The 24,992-nt window shown below is 34.5% G+C and overlaps 2 protein-coding genes across 13 annotated transcripts in view; one reads left to right on the forward strand and one right to left on the reverse strand.

Annotated features, from left to right (window-relative positions):
• The window catches only part of SAMC1 (S-adenosylmethionine carrier 1), a 46,241-nt gene extending 43,844 nt beyond the window's left edge, over window positions 1-2,397 (forward strand). For 9 of the 10 annotated variants that reach the window (XM_022039773.2, XM_022039779.2, XM_022039774.2 and 6 more), the window contains 4 exons: window positions 784-838; window positions 1,015-1,076; window positions 1,154-1,234; window positions 1,939-2,397. In XM_022039773.2, the coding sequence (XP_021895465.2) occupies window positions 784-838; window positions 1,015-1,076; window positions 1,154-1,234; window positions 1,939-2,064 (324 nt within the window). In that variant the 3' untranslated portion in view covers window positions 2,065-2,397. The remainder of the gene's footprint in view (window positions 1-783; window positions 839-1,014; window positions 1,077-1,153; window positions 1,235-1,938) is intronic. The other variant, XM_022039778.2, reaches the window with a different exon arrangement.
• A 1,471-nt stretch (window positions 2,398-3,868) lies between these two features.
• The window catches only part of LOC110812908 (spatacsin carboxy-terminus protein), an 85,104-nt gene continuing 63,980 nt past the window's right edge, over window positions 3,869-24,992 (reverse strand). For all 3 annotated transcript variants that reach the window (XM_088222177.1, XM_088222176.1, XM_088222175.1), the window contains 8 exons: window positions 21,730-22,200; window positions 13,529-13,645; window positions 13,306-13,427; window positions 12,489-13,224; window positions 6,244-6,498; window positions 5,753-5,935; window positions 5,213-5,554; window positions 3,869-5,105 (listed from right to left, as the gene is read on the reverse strand). In XM_088222177.1, coding sequence (XP_088078303.1) covers window positions 4,356-5,105; window positions 5,213-5,554; window positions 5,753-5,935; window positions 6,244-6,498; window positions 12,489-13,224; window positions 13,306-13,427; window positions 13,529-13,645; window positions 21,730-22,200 — 2,976 coding nt within the window. In that variant the 3' untranslated portion in view covers window positions 3,869-4,355. The remainder of the gene's footprint in view (window positions 5,106-5,212; window positions 5,555-5,752; window positions 5,936-6,243; window positions 6,499-12,488; window positions 13,225-13,305; window positions 13,428-13,528; window positions 13,646-21,729; window positions 22,201-24,992) is intronic.

Genomic DNA, 24,992 nt, shown 5'->3' on the forward strand with positions numbered 1-24,992 from the left:
AGGAAAAGCCCTCTTGGACCTAGGATACTATTTTTTTTTAAATGAAGTTGACATAAAATATTGTAGTGAAGTAGAGGCTACAAGTGCTTTCATAAGATTTTTCTGTTAAGTTGCTTTACTTATTTAACAAACCGCAGTTATGAAATGATATCAAGCTAGTTTCGTTGCGCCCCTATCTTTGGGTTTCAGTGTGTTCATGTTTGTAAAAAGTCTCATGTATGAAATTCCTCAATGTTTGAGAATTATTTTGGCCTAAACATTAGATAAATATGCAGTTATATAAAGCTTTTTCTTCATATTGTTATTAATTTCTCATTGTTCTACTGGAAAAAACACAAGATGTCTTCTCTAACTAACTTAGTGCAAACTTTGCCATTAATGATATTATAACTAATTACTAGGCTTTTATTTTAATTGCTGATGCTTTATACCTTGCTAAATCTACCAAATCCTTTTCTTGGCTTTTACTGGGCAATGTTATGCGAGGTTATGAACACTGCAATTTGGATATGAAAGTCCTCCACAATTTTTTGCTAAGTATCAGGTTTATCAATTTTGTTTTATTGACTTGTAATATACACTTACTGATCTACCTGATCCTGTCTCATTAAATTTGGTTCTCCATGATGTCACATTCTGACTTTTTATTTCCTTAAAATTGCCAGTTTATTTTACTTGAATATCATAATACTATCTTTTAATGATTGAGGGTTTTAGATGTTGTAATGGGACTAGAGGTCCTGACAAATTTTAGTTAGTAATTTTGAAAATTCATCCTTTTAGCAGGCACGAAGAGATCTCACTGATCCTGAGAATGCTATCATTGGTGCTTTTGCAGGTACTATATAACATATTGATATGCACAAATCTAGATGTAGTCATTTTGAGAATTGAAGTTTTTCATGGTCTGAACTGTTACTCTTTTAGCCTCTCGTTTTCCATAAGGTGAAATGCCAATGGAATAGCAAATTGCAATACTCTAATACAGTATGTCCTCTCTTTGATACTTTATAGGTGCACTAACTGGAGCCATAACCACTCCCCTGGATGTGATTAAAACAAGATTAATGGTTCAGGTATGGTTTATCTTTGTTCTGCCATTGTTCAAATTAGCAAGCTATTAACTGATTGAGACCCCTGCCCAAAATTTTAGGGATCTGCAAACCAGTACAAAGGAATTTTTGATTGTGTTCAAACTATTATTCGGGAAGAGGGGCCTCCTGCTCTTCTGAAGGTATGACACTTGCATATTTACTTCTCTTCAAATATTTGAGTAGGCAAATAGATTTGATCATTTATATAGCCTGATTTTCTTCTAAGAGAAAAAAAAGGAAAGGAGCAAATACAGCAAGAGACATGCCAGCTGTATACCAAATAGAGAATTTCAGATCAAAATATCAGGCTTGTGTTGTCTCGGTTTCTTTGCTGGTACATTGTCACTCCATGACAGGGAGTCAACATTTATAGGGAACCAAAGGAAAACAACTGGTACTCAATAGAGCAACAGTACAGTTATCACCCATATAGAGTTATTGCAAACAATCCAATGGCTATTAAATGTGCTGGCGAGTGCAAAGCTAGTAGGAGAGCATGGAAACTTGTGCTTGCTATTAAATTCTTATCCAAAAACTATAATACTATTAGTTGCCTAAGAAGGATAAGAGGAAAATATCCAGCAGGAACAAGTTATGAGGCAAAATTGACTTTAATCTCATTTTATATTTTTATCCAAATCATATAGTATTTGGAAGAACAATCCAGTAAATATGTAAATTATTGTCTATCTGGCACTAGCTATTGACCTTTGGATTTAATCATTGAAATTTTCTGTTCTGGAATAATTACAATCTTATAGTTAATAGCGGGTTGTCACAAAGTTTTGTTGTGAGCTTCAACTTCTCTCCGTGCCCAATTCTTACTTTGTTTTAATTATTGTAGGGCATCGAGCCAAGAGTAATATGGATAGGCATTGGGGGATCAATCTTTTTTGGTGTCCTTGAATCTACAAAGCGCTTACTTGCTCAGAGGCATGCTACAGTTCATCAAAACTCAAAGTGCGACTGAAAATGACGTTTCTCTTAATATTTCTGGAAAGTTTTCTTCTCATTTTTCTCATATAATCTCAAACGTAGAGCAGAATACAAGTCCTTATGCTTTTCATTATGGATCTTACGATCTTGTCAATTGCCATGTCGCCTGCTACGTGGCGTTGACAGCGCTCAAATAATGTTGATTATAACGGGGCCCCTTATTTAGAAAATTTTTAGAAGTATAAGAGTTAATTAAAAAAATTATAGGCCTTAAATAAAAGAATAAGAATAGTACAGAAGTTACGTTCTTATTTAAGTATATATGACCCCATATTAATGAATACAATTTATTCTAAAATACTTTAAAGATATTGTGTACATGCACATGCCCTCGAAGTCAGTTCTCATTCTTCGTATCTTCTCTCCATTTCTCTTCTTTACTCTACTCTTCCCTTGAGACTTTTCAAGATTTGTTCAGATCAACTGATGATAACCACATATATATTCGATTGGCCATCTTACATACTAAAAAATCCATAACAATTTATACTAATTCTATAATCTTTAAAATTTATAAAATAATAATATGGATACTTTTGGTTCTATAATTAAATATTAATTAGTTAATTTTTCTAACTTGCTATTACAATGCAAGAGCTAGCAATGTTCAGTGGCAATAAGGGCTAGCAAACTATGAAGAGAAGTCAATCAAGTCTCATTGAAGATTCTTCAAAATCAAGGTCATCTTTTTTAAGATAACTCTTGACCACTAAGCATGTTTAACAAATTTCATAATTTCCATCTAAATGCATTTTCATATACTTATTTATAGGGTTAGAGCTTATTTGGATGATTTTTAGGATAATTCATTAATATATAGTATTGTATAATATTGATATAATATAGTAATGATAAAATTATATTATATTTAAAAAAATTATGTATTAATGTATGTTAATAACAGTTATTTTTGTTTAGATTGATAGAATGATATAATTGTAAGTTTAATTAAATTATATTTTTTATTTTTATCTTATTGTATATAATAATAAATAAATAAATAAAATATTAAAAAATAAGACTTTAAATACAGAAAAGAATTCAAAGAACGATAAATAAAAAATAAATAAATAAAATTAAAAAAATCAAGTGGCATATTGCATATATATATATGTATGTATATATATGTAATTAAATAAAAGAAATTAAAAAAAATATTATTTTTGTATATATTTATTATTTCTATTAATTTTTGGTTAATTTAGAACAAATATAAAATAAAAAAAATGGTAAGAATATAAATAGAAATAAATTTTTTTAACTCTAAAAAATTACCGATTCTGTAATTTGCAAAAGTTACAAAAATGAAAGTTTGAAAAATTATGTAAGAACAATAAAAAATCATTCCATGCGTTTGAAAGTAAATTCAAATAAGATAAAACCATTTCACTATCATACCATAATTCAAATATACCAAAGTCTTTACCAAAAGTGAAGGTCACTTTCTTGACAAATAAGAGCAATTTTTTTTTTAATCGTTGAAACTGGATCCAATGGTATGGTATAATTTTTTTATTGGTTGCTTTAAAATAATAACATATAGTTCATAATATCAATCATACAACTGAGAAACTGTTAGTTAGCATAGTAAAACTTACTATAACTTCTAGCTAGGTTGTCATGAGAATACAAGAACTCAATGTGCAAGGCAGCCATTATCCATAATTTGCATGGATTATGTCATTGCGAAACATAATATCAACCAGAAAGTAACGAGTAGATTCCGTCTAAAAAGGGGCGATTGCTGTTTCTAATGTTTTAAAAGGAGTTCGACAAAGTTGAAGAGCAAATGACTTGTACATTGAACAGAATGAACATTCTGTACATTTCTTACAAAAACAATATTGACCCTCATTCTTTCAATCAGCATTACAGCTTGCCCTAATTTGTAGACCAAAAAAATTATTGTGAAAAAGAATAAATCGCAAATAATTTTACAAGATTCTGCCAGCCACATGACTAACCTACCTAGAACTAAATATATCCTTCATGCCACTGTTTTCCTGCTTCCTAGCCTGTCTACTGAAATTGGAAAAGCAAAAACCTTTTTGTACCTCTTCCATTAATTTACAGGTCTCCCGATTTTGACTCCTTTTTGTAGCTTATTCATCAAAATACAGAATGACAATTAACATAACACCACCATCATCAAATGATTGCCCGTACAACAGTCTTCTTAACCTTAAATCATTATCCTTCATGATCATCTTGATTATATCTTGGTAATAACAATATATTCCAGCCTTTTGACCATCATGTTCATTTTCACATAAGTGGGAGGTAGGCCCCACCGTGCCCTTTCCTCAGTATAAGGGGCCCAGCCGCATCAGGGACCTTATCCAGTGCCTTCATGCAAACATCAACAACATCACCAAACCCAGTAGCCACTGTAGCAAGCTGCAACCGTAGTCTCAAATCTCTGGTTCGTTTCAACAAGTATCTAAAAGATCTTCCAAGATACTTGGCCCACTCTGCTGGCAAACCTCCCCCAGTAAGCCAAACAGAGAACTGGGACTGGTCACCCCGGGCTGCCACCTCTGCCCTATAGAATCTTGCTAGTTCAATAAGCATGGAAGGCTGAAGTGGAAGCACAGCCACAAATTCGGCCACAAACTCTTCTGTCAGTTCTGGGTTGAGCATCTGATTCCAAAGCACAAGCGCCCATTCACTTGCCTGGTTAAGACCATAGGCCTCTGCAACTATTAGGGCCTCCTGGAAGCGAGATTGCTCAACTAATGCTCGCCTGGCATTGGTTTCAGATAGACTGAGCCATCTAGAATCCGGCATTCTTATTTGGAGGGAAACAAGGGAAGCCTGGGCACACGCTCTGCATGTTTTATTGCCCGCATCAATGGAGGAGTGTACCTCAGCAGCTTCAATGTAATATCGCATAGAATCCAGGAGATCTTCATTCTGATCCCTGTCATAACGGCGAAACCAATGCTGGGAAGCCAGCACTGCTCTTGACTCCAACAATGATGCTGTTTCATGCTTCATGTCAAAGTGGTTATAGACCTGTAAACAATGATAGTGCATATATGTGACTAAGCAACCCAACAAGAATAATTTTCATGCATAATAGCACCAAGCACAAATAGCAAGTCAATCATGCTTGTACAAACCATGGCAAATGCATCAAGGTCATTGGGGTTAAAATGCTTTAACGATGTAAGAACAGACATTCTGAAACCTCTGACAGCCTCAGCAGTGCTTGTATTTGTATCTGCAGCAGCCGAGTACTTCCGAAGAAGAAGATCCAGCTGACCATTCTCAATAAGAATGCCAAGAATGAAATTTAGAGCATGAAAATTATCAACTCCTGTGATTAGGCGGGCCAAACATGGAAAATCACCCTCAGCAACATAAGCTTCAACCCTAGTTGCAGCAAGGGCTACAAGAACATCTACTCCATCCAGGCAGGCAGATGATCTGTAGAAGTGGTGTGATAGGATAAGAAGTTCAACCTGAAATCATTATATTTACCAAAGTTAAAAAATATTGCATTGATGAAAGGCCAAACAACAAAATTTCAGAGCTCAGACTCTAAACAAATTCTGATACAATTTAATTGGTAAAGTTTAGTGATTATTTATTAAAAAGATTAAAAATAAGAATCTGCACACGATATAATACTAAATTTATATCCACTGTAGGAACAATACCTCACAGGCATGTGGAATTTCCTGTCCAGTAATTACTAAACGCATCAATGCATGACCAATTTCAGATTCAGAAGGACAAAGCTCTGCCCACTTCAAGAAGTCTGAAAATCTCCACAAGAGAGGAGCTGGTCCTTCCTCCTTCTGAGAATCCATATATCCCCCACGATGTGCGGCCAAGAGACCCTGGAGAACATGGAAGAAAAGAGTACCAAACCTGAGGAAAACTGGGTTGAACCAGACTTTCTGAACTATGATCTAGTCAAACTAGAAGTAATAAAATAACACAGATTTTGCAGCAAGATGGTAAAGCCCTAAGAAAAGAAGTAGCCTACAAATATTCAAGCCTCTAGGCAAAATCCAGCATGGCATTTATAACACCTGATGGAATGAAAAATGAAGAATAGAGTCTTATCAACCCCCAATCCATTTGATATCCTGAAGTCCTTATTTGTGGCCAGCAACATAAAGAATGGATACAAGAAAAAACTAACCTTCAAAAAGGATTCTGCAAGTATTTGAGCAATGCTAGCAGCAGGCATAGAATGAGTTTGCACGAGAAGACATGCTTCCTCAAACGATTCTTGTGCTTTGAGAGAAAGTAGCTGCAGCAATTCAACTGGCTGCTTATCAAATGCTTCAGAGAATGAAAGACCCAAGACATTTGCAGCTTTTACAACTGCTATTATTCTCTTACATAATCCACGTCCGCCACCTTCAGTCATAATAGTTGCAAAACTCTCCAAGACCTGTAGCATCAAAGAATATAATAATGAAGATTTGAATCCTAAAACATAATGTTATCCATCCATAAAATGTATGATCTACACTTTTTTCCATTTGGAATCCCAGGGGACTTCATATCAATAAACAAAATGATGAAATATAGTTCCACCTCTGTGGTTTAACTTCATTACAATTCAACTTAATCCATGTGTTTTTTTTTCTTTTTTTGTTCTTTTGGGTGACATTCCTGCAGTTTAGAGGATGTTTGGCTTGACCTATCTTTTAGTCATAGAGCCTAATATATTCTCCAAGAACATGTTAAGTTCGTTTTTAGTGTTTTCTTAATATCCACAGTATATCTAAACCACTTATAAACTCTTGCAACAGCATTTTCAGAAAAATACTGAGGGTTAATTTGTTTTTTTTTTTAATTTAAGAGAGCTTATAGACACTAGTCTTGATCAAGTAATTGTATTACTTAAAAAACTTAGATAAAATCCAGATTTTTGAAGTCCCAAATGCTTGAACTATAAGAGTTTTTTCTCTCACTCTTGAAGAAAACAAGGAGAGAATTTGTGTGACGAGGAAAAAATCCTCTAATTTTCTTCTATTATACATGGGTACAAATGTGCCAAATATATAGGTCTTTGGCCAAGACAAAAACAGTTAAAAATTGTTAACATAAAACTAAAAGATTAATGTAGAGAGCACCCAGCTATCTTAACAATACCAGTTGTTTCTAATGTAAGTATACATGTATATATACATTCTTACATATGAACATTCTACACTTCCCCTCAATTTAGGTTACATAAATGTTAAGTAACCCTATATTGGATACAAGATTATTGAACTCGCTTTTTGGTAGTGCCTTGGTGAGTACGTCAGCTATTTGTTGACTAGTCGGGATGTATAGGAGTGACACATCCGGACTTTCAATTTTTTCTCTGATAAAGTGACGACCAATCTCAACATGTCTACTTCTATCATGATGCACAGGGTTTTTGGCCATACTAATAGTTGATTGATTGTCACACCAAATCCTCATAGCAATAGGAGCAGAAAATTTTAGTTCTACTAGAATCTTTTTAAGCCATACTCCCTCACATATTTCATGTGCAAGTGATCGTAATTCAGCTTCAACGCTGCTTCTTGATACAACAGATTGCTTCTTATTACACTAAGTGACTAAATTATCCCAAACATAAGAACATTAACCAGATCTGGATCTTCTATCTGTCACAAATCCATCCCAATCAGCATCAATATACATCTCAATATCTCTGACCATATTCTTCTAAAAGAATAATCTTTGTTCAGGTGTCATCTTTAGATACCTCAAAATACGATAAACAATACACATGTGTTCTTCAGTAGGTTGAGACATTAACTGACTTACAATACTAACAGCGAAGCAGATGTCAGGTCTTGTATGAGCCAAGTAGATAAGTTTGCCTACAAACTTTTGATATCTTTCTTTATCAACAGATTTACTGTCACTTTTGGAACCAAATTTAGCATTTGTTTTCATAGGAGTCTCAGCAGGTTTACAACCAAGTATACCTGTTTCATTCAGTAGATCTAAGATGTACTTCCGTTGAGATATAAATTTTTTTTTCTTGGATCTGGCAATTTCCATTCCAAGAAAATACTTGAGCAACCCAAGGTCTTTGATTTCAAATTTTTTATCTAAAAAGTCTTTCAGTTTCTAAATTTCTTCACTATGATCACCTGTAAGGATAATATCATCTACATTAACAATTAGTATAGCTCTTCTCCCTGTGATACAATATTTGACAAAAAGGGTATGATCAGATTGACATTGCTGATATCCCATATGTTTTACTGTCCTAATGAATCTGTCAAACCAAGCCCTTGGAGACTATTTGAGGCCATACAATGCCTTCTTTAATTTGCATAACTTTTGAAGATTCATTTTGAGTCCAAGTGAAACTTTCATGTACACTTCTTCTTCTAGGTCACTATTAAGGAAAACATTTTTTACATCAAGTTGATAGAGAGACCAATCAAAATTAGATGTTAAAAAGAATAATACCCGAATTGTGTTGTGCTTGGCAACATGAGCAAATGTCTCTTGATAGTCGATGTCCATATGATTGAATAAACCCTTTAGCAAAGCTTTGTAGCGACTTACACTACCATCAGGATTGTACTTGGTGGTGAAGATCCACTTGCATCCAACAGGAGCCTTCTCTGAAGGTAAATCAAATAATTCCCATGTCCCATTTTTCTCATGGGCTGAAATTTCTTCTTGGATAGTCTTGAGAGTTTCATAAACTGTTCTTGGTTCAGGAGGGATGCTATCAAACTTACTCACAAGTGCATGATACTACGAAGACAGCTTGCTAAGAGACATTATCCTGTATGGGATGCATAGTACAAGAACAAACACCATTTCGTAATGCAATAGGTAAACCAATATCATCAGTAGAGTCAGAAATCTCATTACCTGTGTTATTATGGGTGCTTGGTTCAGGAGTTGAGTCATTGTAGAGTATAGATTGTTCAAAATATTTCATCATCCAACTCAAGCCGAAATGACCATGGATGAGCAAAACTCCTCTCACATTGATCATGTCTCGGGTTCCTTCATTCCAATACCTATCAACCATTTTCACATTGACTAGACACCTTCATTTATTACTGGACCCAGACTGAATGGGAGTAATTATCTCCAATGGTCTTCATCGGTTCTCATGTTCATCTAAGGGACGAGCAGGAATGAATACCTTACAGGAGAAGCTGTTCAACCACTAGCGGATGATCCAAGTGCTCGTTTATGGAAGGCCGAAAACAATCTGATAATGTCTTGGTTAGTCAACTCAATGACGACATAGATTGGAGAAAATTTTTTACTGTATGAAACCGCACACGACATCTGGGTGGCCGCACGCGAGTTTTACACCAGCTAAGACAATACCTCTGCCACCTTCGAAATCGAGACTCAACTGCACGACTTGCGATAGGGGGAGCTCACTGTAACACAGTACTACAATGCACTCTCTCAGCATTGGCAGCAACTCGACATATTCGAGGAACACCCGTGTAATTGTCTTGAAAACTCGAAACTCTTCAAAACTCACACTGAACACAAAAGGGTCTTCAAATTTTTGATGGGACTCAACAAAAACTTGGATGAGATTCATAGTCGTGTTCTGGGTACAAAGCCACTGCTGAATCTCAGAGAAGTTTTCTCTGAAGTCTGTCGAGAAGAGAGTAGAAAAAAGATCATGCTGGGTGATTTTTACTCTGGCACGAACCCGACGGACACAACTTCTGTCCTTGCTGATCAGAGAAAACCGCCGCTCAGTGAACCTCAGCTTGGTGCCCTAAATCACGAGCACGCCTCTGCTTTAGTCGGGCGTACTTCTGAAGCTGGAGGAAAGAAAGGGAGACCCTGGTGTGATTATTGCAAAAAACCGGGGATAAATGCTAGAAATTACATGGCAAGCCAGCAAATAGGAAAAATTACAAAAATGAAATTCAGAGCAACATGGTAATTTCAGAAGAATTATCCCCTGCAGCCAGTACTACCGAGAGCTCTCCCTTCAGTCTAGCCTAATTAGAGGCCCTCATGCAAATGTTTTCTCAGAAGGGTACTCTTGGTAATGCTTCCATTGCTCAGAGAGGTAATTCCTTACCCAGTAAAAAAACAAATGTAGATTATTGATTCAGGATCATTTGATCATATGACTAGAGACATTACACTCTTTCATCGGTACAGTGAATGTAAGGAAATCTCATCCATCAGAATTGTTGATGGAACAAGTTCTAGAGTTGTAGGAGTTGGCTCAACTACTATATCACCAAATTTGATATTGCAGTCCGTTCTTTATGTGCATAATTTAGACTGCAATCTGCTATCTGTAAGCAAATTATGTAACGACTTGAACTGTGTTGTTAAATTTGACAAAAATTCTTGTGTTTTTCAAGACTTGACCACGGGGACGATGATTGGCAGTGTTAAGAAGGACTCAGAACTTTATCTTCTACTAGTCAAAATCTCACCTCCTAATAGACAAACTTCAAGTGGAGTATGTGCTAATTCAGTATCTGAGGATGTTTTAATATTGACGAATCTATTATGTTATGGCATTATAGATTAGGACATCCAAACTATATGTACTTAAAACAACTATTTTCTGCTTTATTCAGAAATAAAAATCCAAATTCATTTCAATGTGAAGTATGTCAATTTTCTAAACATACTCGCAATTCATATCCCAGTATTGCTTACAAATCCTCAAAACCCTTTGCATTGATTCATAGTGATGTTTGCGGACCGGCACGGATAAAAAATATTACTGGTACAAAATGATTTGTCTCCTTTATTGATGGTTACATTAAAATAATATGGGTCTATCTGATGAAAGAAAAATCTGAGATTGGTGAAATCTTTCAAAAATTCAATACTATGATTCAAACCCAATTTCAAACAAAAATACAAGTGTTGAAAACAGATAATGCATGTGAATATTTCGCATCCAACCTAGGCAAATTCCTTTCTTGCCAAGGTATTATCCATCAAAGTTCTTGTCCCTACACCCCTCAACAAAATGGTGTTGCCAAAAGGAAAAATAGGCACATACTTGAAGTATCTCGCCCACTCATGTTTATTACAAATGTCCCTGAATACCTTTGGGGAGAGGCTATCCTTACAGCTACATACCTGATCAACAGAATGTCTTCCCGTATCCTTAAGTTTAAAACATCTTATGATTCACTATTTCAAGCCTTCCCGATATCGCTCATCCTTCACACAATTCCGTTTAAAGTCTTTGGCTATTCCTGTCTATGTTCATATTCACAGTCAATTCAGAGGAAAACTTGATTCTAGAGTCCTCAAACGTATTTTGTCGGGTATTCCAATTCTCAAAAAGGTTACAAATGTTTTTATCAAATAACCCGCCGGTTCTATAACACTATGGATGTTACTTTCTTTGAGAACCAACCATTTATCCTACTCTTGATATTCAGGGAGAGACATCTGAAACTTAGAAATATCAATTGTGGGATGTGAATATCCCTCCTCTACCGACTCCTTGACAACTTTAGAAAAAGATCATCCGTTGACAACTTCAGAAAAAGATCATGTCATTGAAACCACCAAAGAACCTGAACCTATCACAGAGACTGATAATACATTACCTGCAATTAGTGAGTTGCGTGTCTGTACAAAGAGGAACAAAATTTAAGGTAAAGATAAAGTACCACTGCTCTGATACCATGAAGAAAACAAGGAGAGAAAGTTTGTGTGACGAGGAAAAAATTCTCTAATTTTCTTCTATTATACATAGGTACAAATGTGCCAAATATATAGATCTTTGGCCAAAATAAAAAACGGTCAAAAGATGCTAACAAAAAACGAAAAAATTAGTGGAGACAGCACCCAGCTGTCCTAACAATACTAGCTGTCCCTAATGTAAGTATACAAGTAGACATACATTCCTATATATGAACATTCTATAACTCTAATAAAACTAACTTACAAATTTATGCTATTGAAATACATCAACAGCTTATTTTTTAAAAAAGATCTTTAACATTTTATACATGATTAAAGAGTTTGCAATGTAAAGATCCTACAACCTCCCATATTTAAGCCGAGCCAAACACTTTTCTAGTTTCATTGTTTATACAAAGCCAATAGTTTTTAGGAGACAATTGAATTTGTCTCGACTTTGAAATTCAAATACATGAAAGTTCAAAACTAAACAAAACAAGACTAAAGGGGAAAAAACAATAGCAGTATAAGACAATACCTCAGGAACTTTAGGTAAAGTGACAAAAAGGCCAAAAAACAATGACAAAATTGTACCAAAAAAACCATATGATTCGCATTGAAATAGGCTAATGCAAAAAGGGCAAAGCTGTAATTTAACCTAAATAAAAAATTTGATTCAGCTTTTTCCACTGACAACAGAGTGAATATCATCTTTGTCTCTGCATGTTTCGGTGTTAGAAGGAGAAAACAACAGATAAGGACAATTACCTGCAATGGATTGACCAGATGTTCAACAGTCTGTATCTTGTACGACTTAAAGACAGAACGAACCTCTTCATCAAGCATCGACAATAGTAATTTCCTGCTAGGAGTGGACATTGCTGCTAGCTTTAAAGCAGCATCTGCAAGCAAAAGCTCAGGAGTTACAGGTCCTGGAGATAGCTTATGTTGGAGTTGCTTGGCAGCTGTTACTTGTCCAAACTCCAGTAGGGAAAGAACAGCCCTTTCCAACTCTGCAGGATCAATTTTCTCCTCCCACTTTGAGAATGATATTTCTAATTTTACGCTTTCATCGTGGAACTGCAAGTCATTTTTAAAGTTAAGAGAACTCAAACTATCTTCAGAATCAATGCTCTTTTCCATGAAGTCCATTACCGCCCTTCTTGGTGGCACATAGCCTTTTGCCCTCCGTTTTGTCTTTGTACTACCTCCAGCTATGGTTGAAGAGCTGGTGTCAAATATTTGGTTCCTGTGATGCACCTGGCTAATGTCTCTACCATCATGTTTCTCTAAAGTTTTGCTCCTCACTGTAGTAATATGATTATCCATTTTAGTTATTATATTTGCAGCCCGGTCAATAATGTTTATGCTATTTCCATTCCCAGTGTCCTTGCTGAAACAATTTGAAGTGAAGTCTCCTTCACTTTTCAGCTGAGCCTCTGATTCTACAGCCAAGAGCCACACTCTAGTCTCAATTTCTCTTAGAAGATGCAAGGGATAAACCCTGGTAAAATCAAGATACAAATTAGAACACATAATAATCAGATGGAAATCAGAATTATTTAATTTTAGATAAATGACATACGGATTAGACTGGGTTATCATCCCGCTTAACCACTGAAGAGAAAGCAGCAATAACTCATGAAGCTCTCTTGCAGGAAGGTCTTTCTCACCAGTGTCTGCATGCTTAAGGAAGAACAGACCAGCCTGCATGGCAAAATAGAACAAGATCATCTCAAAACATAACCAACAGGTTCACCAAAGCATGATTTTGGTTGACAATTGTGGCATGTGCAACACAAACATACCTGTAATGCAGGGAAGGAATATCTAATGAATAATGTCTGGCAGTGGCCCCATAAAGCAATTCGCTCTTCTGGGACATCCCAAAGGAACTCCTTCCACTCAGCTACCATGGATTCCGCCTGAAGGTATAACCAAATACAAGGAATCACATTTGAGACCTTCAAGGATTTCTAATATTAATACTTGTAACAAAGGATAGAAAACGCATGTAGATACTTCATGTGTTTGTGTAACACGACATTGCAGTATAATTCACATATTAAAAGCAGAATACTTCCAAAGAAAGAGAAATGGTGGGTAGAGGGGAAGTTGAGGGGTATGTTAATATTGATACTTGTAACACATGGTACGCAATACATCTACTACTAATATTAATGAGATTTACCACACTTCATCATGATTACCACTTTAGTTTATTGAGGGGATCCTATCTTATTGTGTCCCTAATGTTTTCTCTCTAGCTAGAAGAACATATGCTTCACACCGTTATTTGTTCTCCTTTTCTTCTAGTCAAGGGATGTCCACTGTTGACCTTGTGAGAAATATGAATAATTGGGAGGTTGATGAATATGTCATCCTCCTGCACCTTTCCTGCATGAATGCTCAGTTTGATGGGGCCAACAAGAGTGTTTGGAACCTGGACATTAGGGGCTTATCGGCAAGATCTTTCTATATACATTTTGCTTATTCTAACCAACTCCAACGTGATATACCTTGGAAGTGTATCCGAAAGCTTAACACACTTCCCCACGGTTTTGTTTTGTTTTTTTCATCTGAGTGGCGACAAAAAGGAGATTTCTCACCATCAACAATCCATAGAGGAGAAAAATTCTAGCTACTTGCTACTTGCGCAGGAGGCCAGCTATGACGCAATCATCTTTTTTTGGCACCCCTTCTCCCTTTGCCTCTAATGTCTCACCCTAGTTTTCCTTGGACTGAGATGGACGATTGCACGCACTGCAGCAAGAGAGGTTTAGGTGTGGCAGAGCATCAGGGATGACAAGTGCAGGAAATCTAATCCCTCTTCTTCCATAACAATTGTTAAAGAAAAGATGAATTAGGTTAAAGGATATAAGAGTAAATTACATCATTTGTAATTAATTATAATTTATTATTTATTTTATTTACTTTTCTAGAAAATTTGTATGTATAAAACTGTAATATTTAATAATAAAATAAATATAAAAAATATTCTTCAAACGGTATCAGAGCTATAGAAAAATATCATGATCTTTACACAATCACTAAATTGCTTTATTGCCAAAATTTTTTTTTAAAAATATAAATTTTATTTCTCACTATTTATATTGTTATATTTAGAATATTTATAAAATTTCTATCTTATTAATAAGAAAATTTTTATTATATTAGAATTTTAATTATATAAAATAAATATTCACATAAAATCCTAATTATATCATAATAAATTGAAAATTTTTGGAAAAAAATAAACTATTAATTTTATTTCTTATGTTTTGTGTTTATAATTAGGAAATATATATAAAGTAGTTATTCTTATTTAAGATGAATTCTAATTATAAGATACAACTTTACTATTAGAACTCAAACTAATAAAATATCTCATTTATTATAATATTCTACTTAGCATGAAATCCTTATCAACACTGTCTCTCAAGTTGACTCAAAGATATCACACATGTCCAACTTGCAAACTAGGTTTTGAAAAGATTTATTACATAATCCTTTAGTGAAAATATCAGTCACATGGTCACTAAAAAATACATAATATGAGCATAGAGAGCACTAACTACTTTTTCTTTTATAAAATGTCGATTAATCTCAATGTGTTTTGTTCCGTCATGTTGAATTAGATTATAAGCAATATTAATGGTTGTTTTATTGATACAAAACAGGGATAGTCTCTTCTCTTTAATCAGTTTTAATTCCTTCATTAACTTTTACAACCATAGTGATTCACATACTGCTTGGGTCATTGCTCTACATTTTGCCTCAGCATTGGAGCGGACAACCACACTTTACTTCTTATTTTTCCATGTAACCAAATTATCTTCTACAAGTGTGCAGTAACTTGTAATTGATCTTCTATCATCTAAAAACTCACTTTAATCGGCATCTGTAAATACTTATATTTTAAAGGAACCATACTTAGAAAAAAGTAGACATTTTCCTAGTGCAAACTTCAGATATCATAATATGTAGAAGAAACATGTAAATGAGTCTCACGAGAATCATGTATGCACTTGCTCACCAGACTATCTGTCTATGCTATATCAGATCTAGTATGTGAGAGATAAATAAGTTGTCTAACTAGTCTCTAATATCTTTCCAAGTCAACTGATGTACCATTACCTGCTTCTAGTTTGTGGTTGCTCTCAATAGATGATACTGTTGGTTTATACTCCATCATACCAATATCTTTTAATAAATCTAAGATATACTTTTTTTGAGAGATGAAAATCTTTTTATTGAACCTAACAACTTCAATTCCTAAGAAATATTTGATGTGAGCATGGACATGGATTAAATTGGTAGAAATGATATCTCAATGCCAAGTGGGCCCATTATAAGGGGGAGAGCTAAAAGATTACAATAAGTTTTCCAACCTTTTATCCAAGCGTGGATCAATGAGGAAGATGGGTTTGGACCCATTAAAGAATCCCAAGAAAAGAAGACAACATGACCATTAAGCCAAAAGTATAATAATATTTACTATTCACCCAAGGGCAAGAGGGAAATAAGCAAGAAAATAGAAAAATTCTGTAAGATATGAAAAAGAAAAATTTCTATGAAATTTTATTTTCTAATCATGTGGGAAATCTTTACAATTAAAGATCAGCAACGAGGGAAAATTGCTTCTAAATTACAAGTTATTTTAAAAAAAGAAAAACTCCTTAAACGTCAAATCTCGTGAAAGAGAAAGATATTTGAAAAAGAAGAAAATATCTTGACAAAATCTTTTCTCCTAAATCAGTCACAATTAATTAAAATATTTCTTATTTAAAAAATTTTTCTCATAGGAAAGTCATATTTATCCTATTTTAGTTATAGTTTTCTTAATTTTTGCTAGTTTTTCATTCTATTTTATAGTTTTCAAATATTTTTTTAAGTTTTCAAGCTTGCAAGAGTGAGCAAGTGGGTTTTTAACCGACTTATTGTGTTAGAAATTGGGATCACTTATTGAGGTAAGTCTCGTAGTGTCTTTTCAATTCTAGTTTTTTATTTCTTCTCAGTTACCTTGGTTTTCAATCCCTTTTTAAGTGTGGATCAAGTAAGGAGTGTTTGCTTATGGTTTTAAGTTTTTAATTGCTGATATATACGTGGGGTTTTGAATTCCGTTGTTGATCCCGAGTTCTCCTTAGTTGGTATCAGAGCTTACGCTCCAGTAAATCTACTATCTTTATGATTAACTATTTACATTTATTTTTTTACATAAAATTTGCACTAGTTACATAAAGTGGTAATTCATTTAGTTTGTTTTGAAGAATTTTTTTTATGTCGTTATATACAAAAAAAAGAGATTCTAAAAAAAAAAAAAATAGAATCTATGAAAAAAAACAGAGTAAAAAAAAAAAGAGAGATGTGTGACTCCCTAGTTTTCTTTTTACAACATTACATTTAATATATTCGTATCTGCATTACAGAAACTTAAGTGAGTCATAGAGCACAGCCATCGTAGAGACAGAATAATTAGGTATAATATTTCGGTTATATCCATAGAAATTAATCAGATCCTTGACACTTTAAGTCCATAATTGTCTTTTTCTATTCCTAATTTCATTCTTTTTTAAATACTTTAGTTCTATTATACATCTAAATGGTTAATTGCATTCTAACCACTTAACTATATGCATAAGAGCATTATATATTCTTATTTTATGTGCTTATTTATGAACTTTTAAAGAACAAAATCCCTTTTTAGAATTCTCTGCAAAGTCTTAAAGAACAACCTTACTTGTCTTGATTCAAGAAATCCAATTCCAACACTTAACTTGACGGAAGAAGACAGGAGAGGTAAAGACGAGTGATTGAGAGGGAGTAATTTCTTTTTTCCACTAACATCTTTTTGCAGATATATCACAGCTTAATGAAACCACTCAACCTATGACCTTGGAAGAACGCATGGAGAGTAGAATGAATGACATGTACAACAGACTGAGCTTAGCCATTGAAGGTAGAGCAACAAGAATGGGTGAGAGAGATGAAAGAAGGAACCGTAGTCATCCCAGACGCCGCCACCGCCAGGATGATGGTGAGCACATGACGACAATAGTGAAGTCAGTATAAGAGAAATCCGGAAGGAAGATGATAGCATTAGATCCATCAAGATGCAATACCATCATTCAGAGGAAAGAATGGTGCAGAGACCTATCTCGCGTGGGAACGGAAAGTAGATTTGATTTTTCACTGCCACAACTATAGAAAAATCAAGAAAGTAAAGATCACAGTAGTCGAGTTCACATATTATGCACTTGTTTAGTGGAATCAAGTGACCACCTTCAGGAAAAAAGATAGAGAATAACCTATATCTACCTGGAGAGAGATAAAATCTATTATGAAAAAGAGATTTGCCCTATCTTATTATGACAGAGAATTGTATCACAAAACAAAAACTTCATAAAAGTTCTTTTAAATAAAATAAAATATAATTTTTTTAAAATAAAAAAGAAAAGATGCCCCAATCGTCAGTGTCATTATAATATCTCCATATTGACTTCTTTATTCTCAATGGTGACTTGATTCCCAATTAGGTTCTAATATCTATTCAAGACCATATAAATCATCTTGCAGTTTACCAATGCCAATCATCTTCCCGATTTAAAGATTCTGAAAGATATAATAATAAAAAAAAAAATTTAATTTTACAGTTGAGATACCTAATTATGGCACTAATAGATAAAAGATTGTCACAAAAATTTGGTACATGTAAAACTGAAAATAGTGTACTAGCAAAAATACAATTAATGGAGCATGTTCTCGACATGGAGGTGTATGACCCATCTGCTATATAGACATTGTCCCCTTCAGTACAAAAAGAATAGGTTAAGAATTCTTTACAAGAGTCTGTCATGTGTCTATTAGTTTTAGAGTCTATAATCCAATAATAAGGAGTAGAAATAGGATAGAAATGAGCAATATCTGATTTTACCATATTTGATGTGCCAACTGAAAATTCAGAAGATGCTTCGCAATACCTGATTTTCTTATGTGGAAAAGGCTCCATCGGATGGTAAGCCAGGTGCTTCTCTGATTTCAACAAAATTTACTTGAGCTCTTGCGGTTTTACTTCTTCTTCCTCCCCGACCTCTAATTGGTCTTCCATGCAACTTCCAACAAGTTTCCCAAGCGTGTTTTGGTTTACCACAATAGTCACACTTCCGTATATATCTGGATTGATCACATTGAGCAGCTAATCAAGCCTTCTCATCTGCTGTAATGTGAAGCATGACATTTTTTCTACTTTTTTCTTTCTGCACACAAGTATAAGTTTGTTCTGATGAGAAAAAAGAATCTTTAACAAACGCTTGATCCCATATTTGATCATATAAGGTGTTCAGACTAGCTAAGAAATCATAAATCCGCTCTCTTTTTATCAGTTTCTGAAATTTGAATGCATCTGTATAACAATCTGCTTGAACTTGAAAATCTTGATAGTAATCTAACTTCTGCCATAATCCATTCAATTCAGATAATATTAAGAAATAGTTATTTTTCCTTTCTTTGTATCATGAACTTAATTTTGGAGTTCATAAATTTGGGCGTCATTACCCATCTGTGAATACATAAAAGACGATACAATATACATCTTTTCGACAATGTTAAAGAACAGATATGTTTTGACTATGTGAATTACATGAAATTAATTAGCCATGACATTACGAATGAGTACTCAAACTCCCATTTACTATATTCTAAACTATCAACATTTAATTTCTTCACCTCACTATTAATTTAACCTTACAATCCTCTATATTTGATGAATAATAAATAAGATCTCGAACATGCAAGATAATTAATTCCATTAAGTTTTACGAGATTGATTTGTAATGAAGAGTTATCGAAATTAATAATACTCACCTTTTTTGCTTTTATAATTTTATAATGTTCAAAATAATGAAAACAATACCCAGTAAGGAAAGACGAAATTCCTAAGCTGCACCAAAGGAGCCAAAAAGGACCAAAAATAAAAAAAATTACAAAAAATAATGAATCAGATCTGGTTCAACTCGGTAGCGGCTCGGACACGCATAGCTCGACTCAGGCGCAGAATGACTAGAACGGGTAGGCCTAGCGTGCATAATGGCAAACTCGAATGTCCTCGTACGCGAAAAACTGAAATAGCGTGCGGAAGACATCTATCCGATAATGCAGTGCAAGTCAGTGCGTGGACAAAGCAGGGTGGCGCGCGAGACATCCAGACGAGTCAACTCAAGGCACGTAACAGCCGGGACGATGCGGCGGAAGGCATGAAACAGAAGATCGGCCGAATGCACGCAGCTGGATCGCGTGCAAAACGCCAAAAAAGAGCCGGATCTTGGTGCCATTGAACAGAATTCGACCTGCAGATAGCAGTAACAGCCATTGACCAAAATTCAACCTCTAGCTCTAAATTTATCAATAGTTAAGATTTTCTCCAAACTTGCTTCCAAAGCAAAAAAAAGTAATGCGTGAAGGAGCTTTTATTTTTCATATTTGAACAGCTAGGAATTTCAAACAAGTAAAATCATCCTTTTCATTCAGGAATCTGTAAAAGGAGCTCACAGAAAAGACCCCTTTCTTTTCCAGTTTCCACACAAACTGGTCTGCAGCTGCCTTCAATTGCTGTGAATCCAAAATCCTCAATAGTTCTTCATACTCACTGATTTCCCAGTCATTCAAGTTCCAGGTGATGTTAACTGTCCATTCAACTTTCTCTCTATTAATTTGGTACGCCTCCTCAACAGTCCTTTTCTTAGTTTGTGCCAGATTGTAAATCCTGAGGAATTTGCGCATAAGGCAGCCCACTTCTGTCCGGTCATCCTCCCAAAAACTAATTTTGTTACCTTTGCCTAGATTCCATTTAATGCATTGTTGGAAACTAGGCCATTGCCTCACAATTTTCCTCCACAAACCTCTCCCATGAAGGATATGGATTCTATTAATTTCCTTTTTTGACATGTAATGATCCCATCTAGCGTTCACAAGTTTTCTCCATAGTCTTTCTTCCTCCCTTAAAAATCTTTCACAACCACTTCCCTTGTAGAGCCTCATTCATTTTATTCAAAGATCTTAGTCAGAAACTTCAAGTTGGCATTTCCGGTTTTCTTCATGTTATTTTTGTCTACAACATGCGACTGAACTTTTCTGGTTGGTCGGTGTACTTAATGGGTTCTTTGCCAAAAGAGATAATGTCAGGTTAAAAGGCAAACAATTAATAGAGTTGGCCCTTCCAACTGCAACTAAGAATTCTCAAGAAAAACTTCCCTATTAAACTAATTAGAATGTACTTAATAAGGCAAAGGTGCCACTCTCCTCAACATGCACGTTTCAGGAGATTGAGAAGTCACTAGGCTTAGCAATAGGAGGGATAGACTACATTCTGATGCTTACCAAGAATTGCATATAAACATTAATGCAAGAAGGACAAGATTAAGATAGCCAAAGTTCTAACATAAATGCATGCGAGTAATTTGGGATACATCATTAGAAAATTATCCTATATCTCACCATACTATAGTAATTCTGAGATTCCTGATCTCACCCCAGTATAACAGTTTAGATTAGTAGGATTAGAAAATTGCTCCCGGGGTTAATCTTACTTCTCAATCCTAGAGGTATCTCACTAACTTTTGTGGTTCTTGGTCATTTGCTGTACTTTGGCTTGGCTTTATTTCAGTATATTATGCTAGTCATTGGTTTTAGTCATTTAAGTATTATTATTTCTAATGCTGGTCACTGTGTTTACATCATTTATGTATTATTATTTCCACATGGAACAGCACTGAAGTCAACAGCAATAGGGTATGCGCTACAAGAACCACTATTAGGAGTACATTTATATTTTGGGTAGGAATGTTTCAGAAAAAAATTAGGTAGTATTTCAGAGAACCTTCACTCCCCAGAGAACCTTTAAACTAATTACTAATAAGAGGGAAGAAAAATGATTAAGATGGCATCATGATGTTGGTGCCCCCCAAAAATTAGGAATTGTATCAATATTCAACATGGAATGTTAAAGCAGTACCTGAGTTTCAGTGACATGATGAACAATTGACTTCCAAGGTGAACCACTAGTTTCTAACTGTCTAGCCCAGTTGCGTGCTTGCTCCCACTGCCTGCTCTTTATTAATGCTGTCAAAAGTGAAGCATCATCATCCAGAGTTTCATTTCCAAGATGGAGATCATCATCCTTGCGCAACAAAGGCTCCGCCAAATTTATTTTCCAATATACCCGTCGATAATATGTTGCAGCCGATCCTCCATCACCAAAGTCAGTAGCAGCAAGAAGTTGTAGCAGACATCGTTTTTCATAAGGAGATGGACAAGTTGAAAGCATAGCATCAGCAGCTTTTATGGCGATAGAACTAATCCATGATGTTCCAACATGACTTTCTCTTCCTACATGTACGTGCAAATGTGTTGGTTCATCTCTAATCCTGGCAGAGAAGGAACCAAGATGTGCTGAAGCTTCAGATAGGCGCATTTGAGTAAATGCCTGGAAAGAAAAAGAGGCAGAGAAGAAGAAACAGAGTATATGAGAAAGTATCCCAGTCACTTGTTGCACATTCAGAAAAACTAAACTTAATGCAATCAATTGAAATAACTTTTCTCGAACAAATTCACACTACAAAAAGTTCCAAAAGCAGGAAATATGTGATGTAGTTGCCAAACAAAAAACATGCCAAGAATCTAATAAATTTATTTTTGAAAAAACACAGCATTTAAAATAATTTGACTTTTGTTTGGTATCATCCTATTAACCATCCATCAATCAGAACTTTTTCATGTCTTTTAATGTGAAAGAAAATAAGAAAAGAAAAGTTTGAGATGAACCAATCCCTCAAGTTTCTGGTTTTCATGCTTTTTTATATTCGTTGACTACATCAATTCTACGAAAATTTGCCATAACTCAAGAATCACCCATTTTCATTTATGTCGTCAATATCTCACATTAAGATTTGGATATTTCCAATTAATTGTGTAATATCTCTGTAACCATATAAAGCTTTTTCTGTGTATAGATTACTACTATTATGTGCAAAGATTCATATGAAATATACAACAGAAAACTTTCTTCCTCTCTCTCTCATTAATTAATATCAAGAGAAGTTTATGGTCTTTGAACTTTAAAGATACTATTGAAGAATAGAATATTATATTCTTCATTGAATATTAGGATCTTATATATACAGTTTCATATGTCTATGAGAAGGAAATACAGTTAGTTACATAAGAAGATAGATTACTATTATATTATTTACCCTTGTTACATGTAGTGTACACTTTCCAAAATTCCCACTCAAACTGCTAAATAGATATAGTCCATTCCTAACTTGACAATTATTGTTTGAAATCCAGGGTTACTCAATCCTTTAATTAACACATCGACGAGTTGTGAGGTGATGGGCATGTATGAAATACATATCACACTACTATCAAGTTTCTCCTTGATAAAGTGTTTGTCAATTTCAATATCTCTGGTTTTGTCGCGTTGTACCGGATTGTGCGCGATACTAATTGCTGATTTGTTATCATAGTAAACTTTCCTAGGCATCCTATTCAATTTTCAATCTTCCATTCATCATTTTCAACCATAGGACTTTACTCATTGTTTGAGCCATTGCCCAAAGTTCGAACTCTACACTACATCGGACTGCCACATCATATTTCTTACTTCTCCATGAAACAGATAGTAACTTGTGGCAAATCCTCTGTCAACTAATGATCCTGCATAATTTGCATCAATATATGCTTCAATGAGTAACCTATTATTTCTTTTAAATACAATACCTTTCTCTGGTGTACCATTTAAATAGTGGAATACTAAATACGCAGCTTGCAAATATATTTTCTTGGGCTTTATGCATGTGGTGATATCTGATTTGGTATGTGACAGATATATTAGTCTTCCAATCAGTCTTTGGCCCATTTCCATATTAAGATCAAAGTTTTGTTTCGTCAATCCCAATTTGTGATCAGATCAATTGAGTGCCAATAAATTTGCATGTTAGCTTGCTAGTTTCCTTCAAAAGATCATTAACTTATATCTGCCATGAGATAAATATCTCGACTTTTAAATAGGTCATTTTATCTTGAGGAAGGTTACTTGTCATAACTATATAGTCCACATACACTGAGAGGGTTGTCGCTCCCCCTAAATTTGAATGCTTAATAAATTGGGTATGATCTCCCTAACTTTTGTTTGTATCCCATAACTAGCATCAGTCTTGTAAATCTTTCAAACCATGCTTTGGAGGATTACTTGAACCCATATAGTGTCTCTTTTAGCTTACACATTTCATTTGCAGCCACAACTTTGATAAACCCTAGAGGAATTTCCATGTAATGTTTTTCTTCTAATTTTCCATACATGAAGGCACTCATTACATCAAACTGTTGTAACTATCAATTAAAGTTTGTAGCCAAAGTTAGTGGACTATGTATCGTGTTCATTTTCGCATGACGGAAAGGTGTTCCGATAGTCGATTACAAGTCTGGATATGTCTTTTAACTACTAATCTTGCCTTGTGTCTCTCTACAATCCCATCAGGTTTGTACTTTATAACGAATATTCACTTGTATCCTACTAGTTTTTACTTTTATAGGTTTGTCTACTACTCTTTATGTTTGATTGTTTTATAGATCCTGACAGGTTAAAGAATTAAATAGTGTAGTAGGAATATACATCGTATTTAAACTCATAAGAAAGTTTGTGAGATGGAGACAACTTTTCAAATAATAAAAAATTTGAGATTAGGTATAGTGGATGTTTAGCGCACTCTTCGTTTCTTTTTTGAGTACAACGAATATCTGTTTATATGAAAAGGTAAAAAAATTTTAGAGCTTACCTCATTTCTAGCACCTAACTTGGATTCTTGAACTTGCTTTGGATCGAAATCCAAGTTTTTTTGCTTCTTGAGTAAACCTGAGAGAATAGTGCATCTTGTATAATTTGGGATTCTAGTTCACTATGAGTTTTGGTTGTACAGTGGTATATCTTCAGGTGCATTTTGTGATCTTTGGTTTTCTGATGTGATGTTTATTTGAGAGAGTATTGTATTTAAGGGCAAAAGAATATGAAAATAAAAAAAGAGTTCTCCTTATCTTCCAATATATTCTCTCCTTAAAGATAAGATTGATTAAAGAATCTTGGTCTTCATAAAGGCAACAGTAGGAAGACACATATAATGGCCCTATGATCAAGTTTTCTAATTTTAAATTGATGTACGTGACATAGCAACATGCCTAAAGACTCTAGGCATGATGTTATTTATGATTCATACCTTT

This window comes from Carica papaya, chromosome 6, assembly GCF_054855325.1.
Source record: "Carica papaya isolate Zhongbai chromosome 6, ASM5485532v1, whole genome shotgun sequence".
Lineage (NCBI taxonomy): Eukaryota > Viridiplantae > Streptophyta > Magnoliopsida > Brassicales > Caricaceae > Carica > Carica papaya.